Source organism: Varanus komodoensis, unplaced genomic scaffold, assembly GCF_004798865.1.
Source record: "Varanus komodoensis strain SLA01 unplaced genomic scaffold, ASM479886v1 scaffold1, whole genome shotgun sequence".
Lineage (NCBI taxonomy): Eukaryota > Metazoa > Chordata > Lepidosauria > Squamata > Varanidae > Varanus > Varanus komodoensis.
The window spans coordinates 40,733,973-40,749,391 of NW_025335268.1; the positions used below are offsets into that span (position 1 = coordinate 40,733,973).

The 15,419-nt window shown below is 44.9% G+C and overlaps 1 protein-coding gene across 1 annotated transcript in view; it reads right to left on the reverse strand.

The window, feature by feature from the left end:
* The window catches only part of RAB32 (RAB32, member RAS oncogene family), a 29,397-nt gene extending 16,303 nt beyond the window's left edge, over positions 1-13,094 (reverse strand). Inside the window, exon 1 of the mRNA XM_044423163.1 lies at positions 12,649-13,094. Within this exon, the coding sequence (XP_044279098.1) occupies positions 12,649-12,889 (241 nt within the window). The 5' untranslated portion in view covers positions 12,890-13,094. The remainder of the gene's footprint in view (positions 1-12,648) is intronic.
* Positions 13,095-15,419: the final 2,325 nt, after the last annotated feature.

The window sequence follows — 15,419 nt, forward strand, 5'->3', positions numbered from 1 at the left end:
TTTGGCACTTCTGTGTTTAGTAGAAAAACTATGAATAAAGAATTCATTGGGGCTTTTTCTGCCATCAGGGCTACCATCACCTTGTCAAAACAGCTGGCAGGAATTTACATTCAGTTTAATTAGGGAGTTGCACAAAAACCAATACAAATTCCCACTTTAGGAATAGCAAGGCTAAGGGGAACCCTATGGAAGAGTTAGAAAGCTGTGACCTCTTTGAATAAGTGTCCCTATGGATCAGGTTGCCACTGCTTTTAGGAAAAAAATGGTTAAGAGGGGCTGAGGGTTTTGTACTTCCCAGAGGTACTTAAGTGGTTAAGTACTGTACTTAACCACAAGCCTGCGCCTAACAACATGCTGGAATTAAAGAAATCCAGTCTTTCATTCATGAGCATTATGCTTGCACACACTGCCTGATCATTCCCATTTAGAGCTTCCTGTCAGTAGGAGCTGCTAAAGCACAAACCAGAACTAAAGAGGAACTGAAAAAGATTAGTGTTCTCCAAACTAGGATTCCAGACTTGTCACACTCCAACATCCCCAGAAATGGAAACTGACTACAAACTCTGAATTCTTGTAAGGGAGGACCAAACCAGGAATGTGGATTGGGATGTAATACCTTTGGTTAATACGTGGCTTATCCCACCACTCTTGACAGTGTGATGCACCAAGTGAGAGCTATCTGGCAACACGTTGCTTGTGAATAACAAGTCAGGATTCTATTATATAGATGCAGCATTGTGTTTCTAATACTTGAAAAGCACAGCCCTACTCATCAGGTCTCCCACCCATGCCCACTACTACCTATTTTTAATATTGCAGAACGTTCTCCAATATACCTTCAAAACATGCTTGTTGTTGCTACAGGCCATCAAGTCATCTCCAATTTATGGAGCCCCTTACGCATTAGTGCTCTCCAAGATACCTTGTCTTTGACAGCCCTGCCCAGCTCTTGCATGCTCAAGGCTGCAGCTTCCTTTACAGAACAGATCTACTTTATAGTTGGTCTTCCTCTCTTTTTTCTACCTTCAACTTTCCCTAGCATTGTCTCCTCCAGTGATTTTTGCTTTCTCACAACTTCTCTAAATGAGTTTGCTTATTTCTTGTGTATGTTATAAAGACTCAGACTTTTCGACACTACTGCTTCTACCAAAGCTGTGTTGTGCTGGAGCCATTTTAAACAGATGCAATAATGGCTAGGTAAAACTAAATGCTTAATTTGTAAGGCAAGTAAGAAATTGTCAGCAGGTTGTTAGACACAGGTACAGCCCTTTGCAATGCTAGTGTCCACAGCCAAATGTCTTCGTAGGAATTGTTTAACACTGGGAAAACAGGAAAGCTCTACTGAACAGCCAATACCAGCAGACTACTATAGTAGCAAACTTGAATATTAGGAACATAAGAGGTTTTCTTATACTGACTGGGTCTGCATGACACAGCAATGAATCATTACTTGTTATAGTTGTTTGTCAATAAGACACAACAGTACCTGTTTTAGGGTTTGATCATACTATAATTGCTTGCTGTGTTGTCTGACCTCAGAAGACATGACCCACTGTGGGTCAAGTCTCAGAACAAGAGAGCCACTTGCTCAGTCTAGCTGTTGCTGCTCTGGCCAAGCAGCTGGCCAGACAACATGGCTGACCACTTCTCCAAGCGTGTGCCTGACTGACACTTTAAGGCAGCTGTCAGAGGCATCCTGTTCCTCCTACCCGAGAGGTCTACACTTGGGAAGGAGATGGGAGCTGCTGACCAGCTCAGTGGGGCTGCTTTGTTCTCAGGGCAACACTACCATGCCAACCGGGTGTCCCTGCCTGAGAATAGACCTCTCAGGAGGAGCCAGTGGGGAGTCTTCAACAGCTGCAGTGAACCCCATTTGGGTTGTGATCACAGAGAGTACAGCCTCCTTCCTTCTCATGGTGTCACCTGGGAATGGAGAGAAGCACCCACAGTAAGCCTGCTCTCGTTGTGGCTGCATGGCCCTTAACAGCAACCCATTGTGGTGATTTGTTAGGATGGGTTGTTCTTACATGCCAAGCCACCCACTGAGTCACACCACTGGTTGGCTGAGGCTTCCCAGGGTCTGGGGAACGGTGCTTTCACAGCCCTACTGGGAGATGCCAGGGATTGAATCAGGCTTGCAAAGCATGTTAAACACCACTGAGCCATGGCACCTTCTCACGTTGGTGAAGAGACATGAAAGTCTCTGGCAGGATACCTGAGCCAGGGGTTTGGTCCACCTACTTGTTCCACCAGTTCTTCAGAAATAGTTCAAATCCCGTATCTGAAACATCAGGACAGCCCCATCAGAGCAGGAAATTTTTTACAAAACAATGTTTTTCTACTTATGTAAATCACTTGTAAGAACTGTCCTTCAGGAAAGAGAATTCCTGTATTTTGGAGAAATTAAGCTTCTCCATCAAAAATGGGTTGTATGCATTATTACATATGTATATTAAACATTTCCATTATATTTCAGTTTCTCAGAGATTTGAAAAAAGACTAACCCTAAGACCAGATAATTTTCATAACTATTTTCTCATAAGATAACAGTATGAATCATCACTTCCACATTTCATCATGTCCTTCCACAAGTGTGAAACAAACAGTCAAACTCCAAGATGTGTTAGATATGTAGAATACTCCTGACCATCTTTTAAATTCACAAGGAACATATAGAACCTCAAGCAGGGCTGCACTGCAACAGGAGGCTAAAACTGCCATCCTCTCCTTTAAATTCAACCCACTTAAATTAAAAGGGTGTTGTGAGCGGGAGAGAAAAATGATGCTACCGCAACACAGTCATGACAGAAATTGCTTTTCTATTTTAGCTACCACTTATTATGTAAAATTCCCCCTCCAATGCACTGGAACTAAGAAAATGGGGGAAAGCCTCCATAGACCAGGACCACCACATGTGGGTAGGTGAATATACCTTTGTGGTTTTTTAACTGTTTTATTTATTTATATGCTACACTGTGGACCAAGGGGGGGCAGGTGGTGGGTTTCAGATAGCATACAGGATTCAGTCTTCTGTAGCCATGCATGGTGGTCTTGATCCCGACCAAACCTCATTTGCAGTGCTTTTTTTGTAAGAAAAAAGGTGCCGGAACTCATAAAATTATTTACCTTTTGCACAGTCAATCACTGTACACACACCCACACATGTCAGTTGTGTAACGAAACATAACGGTTGCTGCCCGCAGTAAGCACCCAGCGTGCAACCACACAATCACAAGCCGAGCAGCGCCACAAGCCGAGCAACGTCATCACAACCAGCGCGGACGAAGTACGCATGCATTGGACTCAATACACAAGCAGCCAGCATGCTGCCAACCTGCTATGCTCAACAGGGTGATTCAAATCCACGTAGACCAAACATCACATTTTCAAGTTACTTTTAAAACTTGGAAAATCTGTTGAAAAAAGGTGCCGAAACTCTGTTCTGGTGCATTCTGTGACAAAAAAAACACTGCTCATTTCGAAGTAAAGTCAAGGTCAGCTGTATTGTTACATATTTAACTCAATAGGCAGGTTTGTATGATATACTCAGAAACTCTGCAAATAGCCATGTCAGGCTGCCCACGGAATAGCCCAGAGTACACCCACCAGATGATCAGGGTCATCATAGCTTGTTCTCTTGCACCTTCTCCCACAGTCCTCTAGTGAGTATTCAAGTTTCCTATCCAGCAGTTTTTTTCCTGCTTTTTAGAATGATCATTACACTTTTTTGTTCAACACCATTGTTTTTCTCAGAGCCTAAAAAAGGCACAATTTGGCTTGTATTTATCTTTATGTCCCCAGAAATTGTGCAGTTGTATCTGGATTTTTAATTGTTTTTTGTTGGTCTTTTATAGATGTGTAAGCATGCAATTACGGCTTTCAGATACATGTGGTCCTTTCTAGGCAATGTCTTTGTAAATTTCAGATGTCAAGGGAAGCGAAGTGCAATTGGCAGAAAATGAAAATAGACAAGGCAAAACTGCAATATAGGCCATTGTTGCTGAAATATCAATTGAAAATCATTTGTAAAGGGTTAAAATGGAAATTCCCCCTCCATTTGCTTCCCAGCCATGAAATGTGGGTATATTTCCCAGTTCAAAGAAGAAAAGATTTGACAAGAAATTTAAAAAATACTTACAGATGGCAGAACAGGAGGGAGCAAATTGGTCGCCAGCACTTGCAGGACTTGTACCCCTAAAGTGGCCCCATTCATGCCATCCCATTCTGATGCCTTCTATTTTTTATTTATATATTAGAACTATCAAGAACAGGTGGAGACCCAGGGAGGTGTTGAACTGACAGTTCTCCTCCTCCTCCTCCCTATTTTCAGCACTTGAAATTCAGAGCATTATATTGTTAAGGGATGCACCTCCTTTAGGGTGCACCCCTTTTGACAGATCTGCAAGTATAAGCAGTCCCATCTCATCAATTCCCATTGTTACCAATGGAAGTTTATTCTCTTTGATACCTGAAATATGCAAGGACATTGACCAGGAAAGACACTCAAAACTTGACTTTCATGGGCTTAATTTTTGGGGTTTGAATATTCACAAGTTTGACATCAATAATTAAATGGGAATTTATTTCTTTGTTTGTTTGTTTGTTTGTTTAAAGCTTTTATAAACCATCCATCTACTAGCGTCTTGGGACGGTTTACAACAGCAACTAGTAAAATTTGAAGTTTTTGGAGTTTTGCAACTTTGCTTTATTTGCAAGTCACCTTATACTGCAATATATTTTTCTGAAAGCTACTTCGTGGTCACTTGTTCCTCACATTATAACCATATATATTGGCATATAAGATATATTGGGGTGTATGGCCCCCAATTTTTCCTTTGCTATTTTTGGTTTTGGGGTCATCTTATAAATTGATATATACGGTAATAATGTGGAACAAGTGACCAGGAAGTAGGTTTCAGAAAAATACCCAAATATATCTGCATATAAAGCAACAAATACCAGAAAAACAGCCCAAAATACCAACCTTGTCTTATACGTGAGTCACCTTATATGCCACTATATATGGTATATCAAGAAAAAAAAAAAGGAAATTCATGAAGCTGTTGCTGCAGCTACAACAGTGGGTGCAAAGACACAGAGAAAGAGGGAGGAAGGAGCAATCCAGTACATGTTTGGTCAACAGTATTAAGAGCTAAGGTGTGTGTATGGGGAAGCTAGAGAGATTCAGTTTTTCTATTTTTGCAGGGATCCTGCATCCCCACCCCTGTGAATGTGGAGGGCTGACTCTCTCTCTCTCTCTCTCTCTCTCTCTCTCTCTCTCTCTCTCTCTCTCTGCGTGCGTGCGTGCGTGCGTGCGTGCGTGCCAACTGTAAGTGCGTATTAGTGCATTTCCTGAAGTCCAACAATAACAGCAATAGCAAATTAAGACTTTTGCTCACATGTTAATGACAACAGCAGCAGTGAGACAATAACTGTCACTCCAAAGTGTTGCTTGGCCCTCAGGGAAGGGACTGTTATTGGTGCCAAAACAGGGAAGATCACTGTTAACAGCTCCCTGCAACCCCCAAGGATACTAGAATCTCAGGTTCAGATGCCACAGCATCATCATAGGTCAAACAAGCCATGGGTTGTCCGGATGCCACATTGCTTGGAAAAAAGCCAGTCAGTGGGCAGCCACCTGAACTGAGATGACATGACAGTCCACTGCGGCTAGTTACCCACGACAAGTGGCCATTTCATGCAAACAGAGTCAGTGTGTACTGTAAAACTAGAAGCCACAGGAAATCCTTGGTACTGCACACAATCCTTGTGCACTTGCATTGTCTTCCATTAGTACAGCCTCTCTGCTAGCATAAGCCCCATTTTAACAGCCATTCTCGGTGCTCAGCTGCAACCTGCTCTTGCACAGCCCATCACCACATGCAAAGCAGGCAGATGATCCAGGCCAGGATCAAAAGCAGTACCTGAGGCATATTTGGAAAACTGCAGCCATCCAGAAATTGTTTCTCCAGCCCACTAATTCCCATGCCACAGCAAGACACATGGGGGTGGATAGAAAGCTATGTAATTTGAACTGTACTCTGCTGTGGATGGGCTGTCGCTGTGATTAATTTAAAAGTACATTCTTCATTCTAGGCTTAATCACAGGAGAAAAAGCAGTCACATTTTACAACAGGAAAAGGGGAGTAGTAGTATCACTTCCACTAGCCCACCTTTCTTCTGAACAGAATTTTCAAATAGGGAGTGAGGCAAACATTTCCTCACACAATAAGCATTTACATCATCCATAATATAAAAAGAAAAGGAGCAGAACTGAATTTAACACTTCCTTTTCAAGCTTATGGTAAGCAGTCCACATATCTTAGCACACATCCACATGAATGGCTGCAGGTGGTATTTATGGATGTAGGAGTTGCAAGAGCCAGTGTGGCGTAGTGGTTAAGAGCATGGGACTGGGACTCAGGCGATTCGGGTTCGAGTTGCCGCTCGGCCATGGAGCCAACTGGGTGACGTTGGGCCAGTCACAGACTCTCAGCCCAACCTACCTCACAGGGTTGTTGTTGTGGGGATAAGATGGAGGAGGAGAATGATGTAAGCTGCCTTGAGCCCTTTGTAGGGAAAAGGCAGGATATAAATCGAAGGAAAAAAAAAAAAAAGCAGCATGATCACTAGTCCACAGAGCAATACATGATGGGAGCTTATCCTTCCACACTTGAAGGATAAGTCTCTTTGCAACTCCAAGGACTTTTGCTTTCAGTCGGTTAATCCTCAGTTCAAAGGGATGCAACTCAAAAGTGGATGAACAACTGCTCATATCACAGATTTTTCAATAAAAAAACATATATAAGCAATCACTTCCAACCCAAAGGATGCTACTTTGGGACATGTACATGTCATATGCCTCTCTGAGGCACGTTCTCCTTGTATTGCCAGCATCTGGCAGAGCCAGACCTAAACTGCACTGCACAAGAAAAACTAAAATGAGTCCCAACTAGCATAAATATATGTTTGTGCACACCCACAGTTTTAGCAGTGTTGGTTCCCATAGGGCACATACAAGATCTCTGCTCAAGGAATGCACGTCTGCCTAAGTGCAGATAGAGTTGCATGGCCCTTTGGATCCCAGCAAGGACTTCACTTCAACAGATGCTGGCACTGAAGCCTTTTCCAGATGTAAGGGGAGAGGAGAAGTGAAGTCTAACATTTAAGTAGTATACCACATATTTCTCCAGAGGTTTAGAAGGGCGATACTTGGGATTGTCCACCCTGGAAATATTTCCCTTGTTCTTCTACCACCAGCTGGAAGCACAATCATTGTGTTTCCACTCCAGACAACAATTTCCACACCAACAGCCTGTGGAGCCCATTGCCATGGTAGAGGCAGCCTTATAGTGAGGACCTAAGAGTGTTTATGGAGGAGTTAAGACCCCTGCAGTACAATAGGACTTCATTCTCAGAGGATGCTGTGATCACTGTCTTATAAAAACAGCCTAGAGGTTGTGCTGCTGCATGAAGAATAGGAGAATACAAATATAACAGATTTGTATGGTTCCCCCAAATATATGGTTCCCCCACCCTGGGCATCTTGCTACTTCTGGCAACCCCCAGACAAAGGATGCTCAGCATACTAGTCCAAGGATCACTACCATCAATGAACTGTTCCCTGCATCCTTTGCAGCCAAAGTGGTTGCTCATTCTGGGATCCTCTCACCACAAGGAAAGAGAAAGCTATTAGGCAGAAGGCCTTTTAAAGAAGTAGCATGCCTCACTGCAACAGGCTAGCAATGCAACTGTGCTTAAGCCACCAACAAACAAACAAACCACCCACCCACCAGAGAGGAGGCCTGAAAACAGCTCAAGAAACAGGGATATGCAACTTGCCAGGACCAACCTTGCCTTGAAACTGTGTCAGAAAGGAGTAATCTATCACAGGCAATTCCAAAAATGCACACTGGTAAGGACTGGTTCAATCTCAATGGCTTGATCTGTTAAATGGCCATGCTTCTCAAAGGCCTTTATTTTTATGGCATTGAGCTGTTTGGTGTACCAATGGAAAGCTGGGCACACCACAACATGGTCATTATTTCCACCACACCTTTTAATACGAGAATCACAACCACCACTCTTGTGCTGGCATGCCATGCACCTCCATTTGCAACAAGGAGTACCAGGTCTCATCAAAGAAAGCATCCCCCTTCCTTGGCCAGGACAGTAAGAAATAGTCAACACTGCAATGCAAAGAACCCAAATCTGTGAGTTAGCATCACTGCATCATAGGAAGCAACCCTCTGTATGTTTGCATAGAAAAAATCCTCCAAGTCCCAGCATTCCACATACACTACGGATAATGACCATTGTGGGGCTTTTTTCTGTCTAAACATGCAGAAGATTGGGCCCTTAATGTGCTCAACACTTCAGAGGCTGCTGTTAGGTGAAGGAGGGCAAATACTCTGACACTACCCTGAAGAAAAGCAACACAATTCTGTTGCAGGATGACCCATTTCGTATGCCAGCACTGACTGTCACAGGGCTACTGAAATAAATAGCCTCATCTCCTCTTGACTCTTATAATAGAAGGCTCTACTCTCAGCTAATAGCTTAGTCATTCATTTCCTTTGGAAAATGAATTGTTGGTTGTTGGGTTTTTTTAAGAAAGTAATCACATTTAAGCAAGATATAATACCAGCTTGGATGCTTTCCCAATACTATACAACCTTGATTTTACATATATAGAGAGGGAGGGAGGGAGGGGTTCTCTCCCACTTGCTTCAGCAATCTGTATTTTATTTCAAAAAACAAAATATCATGTTCTCTTTGGCCAGTTCCTCCATAAAACAGTCACTGAGTGGTAAGGATACAAGATTGGAAAAGTTAAGAAGAATGACCATCTCACGTTCAAGCCAGGTATTACACACTTTTACCAAATGAAAAGCTTTCTTAAGAGCTTGCATGTTTCATTCATGAAAGCATTTGCTGCTGAAACTCAGCCATAAATAATATTTTGCCCCTTTTATTGATAATCTATGGATATGCCCCAATATAAAATCATGAAACAGATTTACTGATGTTAAACGTCTAGCCTATAAGTAACAACACAATGGACAGATCTCTTAAAACAGCAAATATTTCAACTAAGCATTGATCTGAGTAGGTTTGGTAAGGAGTGCAGCCTACAATTCTTTTAATGGTAGAACTGCTTAGGGATTTTGTTATATCTCATGATAAATAAATATCACAAATAAATAAAATAAAATAAAAATAGTTGCAGGTTAGGCTGCAGGAACATTAAAAACAGAAGGAAGTGCTATTTAAAACAGAAGAAAATGCTATTTAAAACAGAAGGAAGTGCATGTTCTTTCAACAGCAAGTGGAAGCTTGCCCCTTGTCACTTTGTTGTGATAGGGTAGGAGAGGAGGATGGGCAGGTGCAGTTTTCTGCTCCCCTACCCCTTGTGCCTGTGGGGAGGGCAACCTGGGAAAGCAGCCTTCTGCCTCCAGTGACACTGTACAGGAAACATACAAACTGTGGCAAACTAATTTCATGATCATGAACTTAAAATGTGGGGGTACACACCAAAGCACCCCCAAGGAACCAACATTGTTTGCACAGAAAAGAGAAGCTGAAGCAAGTGACTTGAATCAGGAGTACAAAGTGGGCAAGGACTGATCCAGACAGCCACACAAAAGTACTTCCTTGGAACCAAGTAGTTCTGTCCTGACAACAACCCTATTTTATGGAAAAGGGAAACTAAAGGTAAAGGAAATAGCCTCTCCCTCGTCAAGAAAGATGGATGGAAGCTCACCAAAGCCTTGCTCCATCATTCACTGCTCTCCCTACATAAAAATACTGAAAAATCAAGCAAACAGCTGCCAGTATTATTGCCTACGTGCATCCAACCTTAAGCATTCTTCCAAACCCATGTGCTGGATACCTAGCACAGGCAGCCCAGTCCTATCTGCACTTGGGACAAAGCCCTCATAGACACTCTGCCTACCTCTTCCAAATACCTGCTTCACAAGGAAACACAATGTTCCGCATACACATGCCCAATGCACATGCTCAGTAACCCAACTGCAAGTCCACAACCAGAGACTGGTAGAAGAGAGGACACAATGACATTGGGAAGAAGCATATGAGCACTGGCACCAAGCATCATGCTGCGATGGTGGGTGATTTCATTAGAATTCAGTGGGAAAAGGCTGCCAGCAGAAGTCTCTACTCTTGTGGACAGCAAGAGATGGGGGACTGGCGCCCACACACACAGCCACAGGACAGAACCACTACTGGAACCGACAGGATGTGTGCCCTAAGCCATTCCTTTAATCCACATGTGATCAAAACACATCATCAGTCTCATTAATGCAGCTGTCAGATTCAGTTTATTTTCTGTTCATCTGTCAAGGAAAAGTGCAAGCACACTTCTTACTGTAAAATAGCCTTAGGTCAGGTTAAAAAAACCCCACCACTTGGCCTAGTGTGACAATATTTACCACCTGCAGAGCTGTACATCACCTTGAAGTAACCCAGCAACTCCCACAGAAGTTTTTACAACAGTGACTGTCACTTCAGATATGAATGTGACTAAACAGGGTTTATTATTTTTCTTCCTTTTGGCAATAGTTGTAATACAGGAATTACAATTGTTAAAGGTGATGTTTTGTTAGGAGTATTGCATTTTACTGGTTGTGTAAACATCTGCATAAAAGGACAATTTCTACACTGCTGGTAGAACAGGAACAACCTCAGCAACATAAGTGCTCTTCCATTAGTGAAGGCTTTGGCAACACTACTGTAGAAGCAAAAAAGGAAGTCTGAAGACCCCATCTGAAAGCACCTTCCAGAGAGTGGTCATATTTTCAGTCTCAGAAGCATGGTGCAATCTGCAAATCAGCTAGTCACCTTGTTACGTCAGTCATCTTTCTTTTCACAGGCCAGAAGTGAAGTTGAGCAACTTAACTGCATCCAGGTTAAAGTTCTCTGGCCTTACACCTGCAAAGTGTTCATGCTGTGCTCTAAGTAATCCATCCTTTATAGCCACCTGAAGGTCTACAAACAGGGAACCTACTCACCACCTAATACCCAAAGCTGCTTGCATTGGTTCATCTAACCAAGGGTAGGAAGATCAACAGTTTTGCTGTAATCACAGTGTGATTTTTTAAATGTATCTTTTTAGCATTTATTCCCAATCCTTCTGTTTGATCTATGAAAAAGAGTAGCTGGGCTCCAAAAGTGCTAAGCACAGTGCTGGGAAGAGAATACTGTCTCCATATTGAAAGACTCAGAATAGTAAAAGAAAGGTGGGAAATCCTTGCATTCAGCTGCTATTTAAAATGGCTTATAAAACAGCGAAGTGGCAACTGACAGTGTCTAAAGGGAAAGAAAAACCACAGAAAATGCTTAAATGGTTTTTTAAAGAATGGGTTGCTTACTCAAGATAACAAAGGCACTAAAGAAATGCCATATTAAAAACTTTCTTCAACTGAATTGCTAGAAGTTAAAAAAGGAAGCCTTTTAACAAGTACTACCCTTTAATGAACAGCATAGTAGCTTCGATAGATCACAGAAAATCTCTTATTTCAGAAAGCCACTATTTTCCAGTGAGTTTTGTTTAAGAAATACACAGTCAAGCTGTTATTGACAACATCTGTAAAACTGCAAGTGGACCACAAAAGATTAGCAACACCTTTCCCTTCCATAACTGTAAGATATGCAAACTTTGCACAGGTGACGTATTCTCATCACTATGAATGCAAGAAGGAGTTGAGCATCTTGGTATTCTACCTAGTGTATTAACTTCTGTATTGGGAAAAGAGAAATTGAACAGAATGATACAAAGGCTTTGAAAGTCTACTGCCTGTGTCCATGCTTTAGATTTGTGCTGAAGTTCCTTAAAACTTAGCCCTCACTCCATTCTGACATTCTTTGTACATGAATGTTATTTCCATTTTTTCTACATAGGACACAGACCAGGTTTCTCCAGCTCCATGCCCTCCCTATGTTTTGGACTATAATTCATATCGGCTCCAATGAGGATGACTAATGGGTGATAGAAGTTGTGATCCAAAGCTGTGAAGTGCACCAAGTTGGAGAACTCTGGTACATACCATATACAAAAAGCACAGATATTTTGGTAAATAAGCCCAAGCTATACTGATATAGCAAAATAGAGATGCAGAGTCATTCCAAGAAGTAAAGGCAATAACACACGAAGTGGCTCGTATTCCAAGGGAATCCATATTGTGTGTTTAAAAAAAGAAAGGCCTCTATTCCTCCACACAGTCCAGACTACCATGTATGATTTTTACCTCCCCCATTTATTCACATGCTTAACCCTGTTATAGGAGTTAAGATTGAGAAGGAAGGAAGGAAAATAGCTTCCTAAAGTCACAGAGCAAGCTTCCTGGTTGAGCAGGAATCTGAACTCCTGGCTAACTAGGTTCAAGTCCTGCTGCCTATCCACTCTTCCAAGCGGCCTTTCCATTGTGGAAATCGGTTTCCTTTTTTAGTTTATACCCAAAGACTACAGAGTCCTAAAAATGAAAAGCAGTTGCTTCTGAGCATATGCGAACTGCCTTTTCCTCACGGCTGAAACAGATCACACCTCCAGATTGGCTCCGGAGCCACGCTGTTCTTGCAAAGGGCGAGCCGCTCGCCTGCTCCCCTGCGTAGCTTCTTTGCCATCCTCACCTGCGATGTCCCAGAGCTGCATCCTCACCAGGGTCCTGCTGTCCCAGTTGAGCACTTTGAGAGCGAAGTCCACACCGATGGTGGCGCGGTAATGCTGGGAGAAGAGCTGGTGGACGTAGCGCTTGATGATACTCGTTTTGCCCACTCCCAGCTCACCGATGACTAGAACCTTGAACAGATGCTCCCGACTTTCAGACGCCCCCGAGCTGCCGCCGCCGCCGCCGCTCTCTCCTCCAGCCATTCTCACCCTGCCTCTTTCCCTCGCAGCCTCCACCGCCCAGCACTGAGAGGAAGCCTGCGGGGAGACGCAGACGAGAAGGAGCGAGAAAGAGGGCAAGCGGGGCGGCAGATCAAGGAACTTTCTTTGTCCGACTCCGTCCTCTCGGCGGGAAGGCGCGTCGCTCCAGCAGGGAGAGAACAGGGCTCGGGAAGGGAAGGCGGGAGGGGGAAACCACCTGACCGGAGTCACAGGACGCGGAAACCCTGCAAGTTATAAAACTCCAGAAAGGGGTGGAGGCAGCGAAGGTGCGGGGGGAGGAGCTACCCCGCGCACCGCCTCTCCCTCGGCAGAGATCCGTTTTCCCTCTCTGCCTCCGAGGGCTTTGCGCAACGCGTGTTTTAGAAAGGGGCACAAGGCCGCCGCCGCCGCTGCTTCGAGCAAGCAGGAAGCGGTCAGTGCAGCAGGCTCTGCCCCCTTCTTCTGCCTTGGAGGCTGGAGAAGACCGGGGAAAGGAGGGTTGCCCCAGCCCGGAAACCCGCAGGGCCGCCCGAGCCCTACATCCAAGGCACCTCTTCTGGGCGTTGCCGACTGGAGCAAGCCAAGTTCAGGTCACTCGCTGGCCCTGCAGCAGGGAGGACCGGGCCCATCCTGCTGCCGAGAGAGCGCGGAAGCGGCCAGCGCTGTCGGCTCACGCCCCCTCCGGGCAGGGCGGGATGCAGCCGCCGCCTCTTCAATCGCTCGCACGTAGCCTTCTCGGAGGAGTGGTGGCCCCGCTGGCCAGCTCTGCACCCCTCTGCGAACCAGGGACCAGGCAGAGTGGGTGGGCCGCTGCTCCTCCAGGCAGCTGCTTCCTTTTATTCACTTGCTCCTTCTGGTTCTTCTGCGTTGTCCAAAGTGGATCCAGCACTTGACTTGCCTGACGAGGGAAGGAAAGCAACCCTTTGTGGAGTCAGCGGCCCCCTCAAGTCAGCCCCCTCCTTCTCTTGGGCGGCGGGCTTCTGGCGGCTAGTGGCAGGGGGCAGGCAAGAGGAGGCAGGGGCGGTGCAGGGTGCATAGGCTTGAAAGCCTGTGTGTGCGCCGCTAAAGGACCCTGCTTCCCTATGGCAGCCCTGTTTGTACAAGGGGAGGTAGGGACCAGGGAGAAGAAGGCATTTGGTTTCAGACAAAACCTCAGACAGAAGCATGTTGGGGGGGGGGGGCACAGCAGGAGGTGAAACATGTATGGGCAAAGAGCCAGCTAGGCCAGGGGGATCAGATCAAACAGAAGCCATTGGGCATCCAGTACCATGGTTCCAGCAAGGGCCTGTGTCATGGAGTGGTGGAGATACGGGGCTCTAAATGAACCCAATGATTCAGGATAACAGCTGCAGTGGGCCTCACCATAAGCACTGAAGGAGTGTTTACATCCATATATGCCTGGCTGCCCCTTGAGATCTGTGGGAGAGGCCCTTCTCCGGGAACCCTCCGTGAAAGAAATTAGGAGGGTAGGTACTCGGAGGAGGGCTTTCTCTGCGGTGGCGCCCAATCTATGGAATGCGCTCCCCAGAGAGGTCCGCCTGGCACCGTCGATATTTGTTTTTTGGTGCCAGGTGAAGACCTTTTTATTTAAGCGTCATTTCAATTGTTAACAGTATTTATTTTATCTGGCCAGGGTGACTTCTTTTATATTGTTATTTATGTTATATTGTTATTTTTATACTGCTACTTTTGTAATTTTCTTCATATTGTGAGCCGCCCCGAGGCTTCGGCGAATGGGGCGGCATATAAATGTCTTAATAAATAAAATAATAAATAAAAATAAATAACACCACCTCACCCTCTTGGCCACTGCATCTATGGGCAGTGCAGCATACAGGGTTGAACATGGATCACTTGCTGGCCTGGTGGGGATTCTGCCTAGAGAACCAAATCCTGCCTGTCCTGCCCTCAGGAAGAGAAGGTCAGCAAAAGAAGGAAGCATGGTCAGCAACACAACACAGTCCTTCCTTCCTTTCTGCTCCAAAATGATGGTTGCTGCTCTGTCTCACGGCAGTGCTCACCCTGCCTCCTTGGGCAGTGTTGCAGGAAGGGTTGTGCTTGGTGAAGCCATGCTGAGGGAGGGAGTGAAAGAGGTAGTGGGCTGTTTGCTCGCTCTGTCTCTCTGCCTGCCATCTCTGGATGATGCTGCAGGAGGAGAGTGCAAAAAAGGGACCACCGCTTGGAGGAAGAACTCTCCTTTGCCCAGTGGCATCCTTGTTCAGAGGGGAGCATGGATAATTAGCTGCTCCTTCAGAGCTGCTCTGGCTCTCTCGGTGTTTCCAGATGGAAAGCTACTAGCAATACCAGCTCTTTTGTGGTAAGAAAATAGACAGAAGAAGATGCCTCTATCCCTAATCAAATTCTTTATTTGAGGCCAGGCAATTGCATAATAAAAGCCTCAGCTGGAAGCAGCAGCAGTGGCGTCCCAGACCTTCCTGCTACAGCTGCTGCATTCTCTTGTTTGCACATTTTCTAGTCACCCACAGAAGTGCCAGAGCTTAGAGGAAGAAGCTCCGTGGGGAAGGGGGTTCTC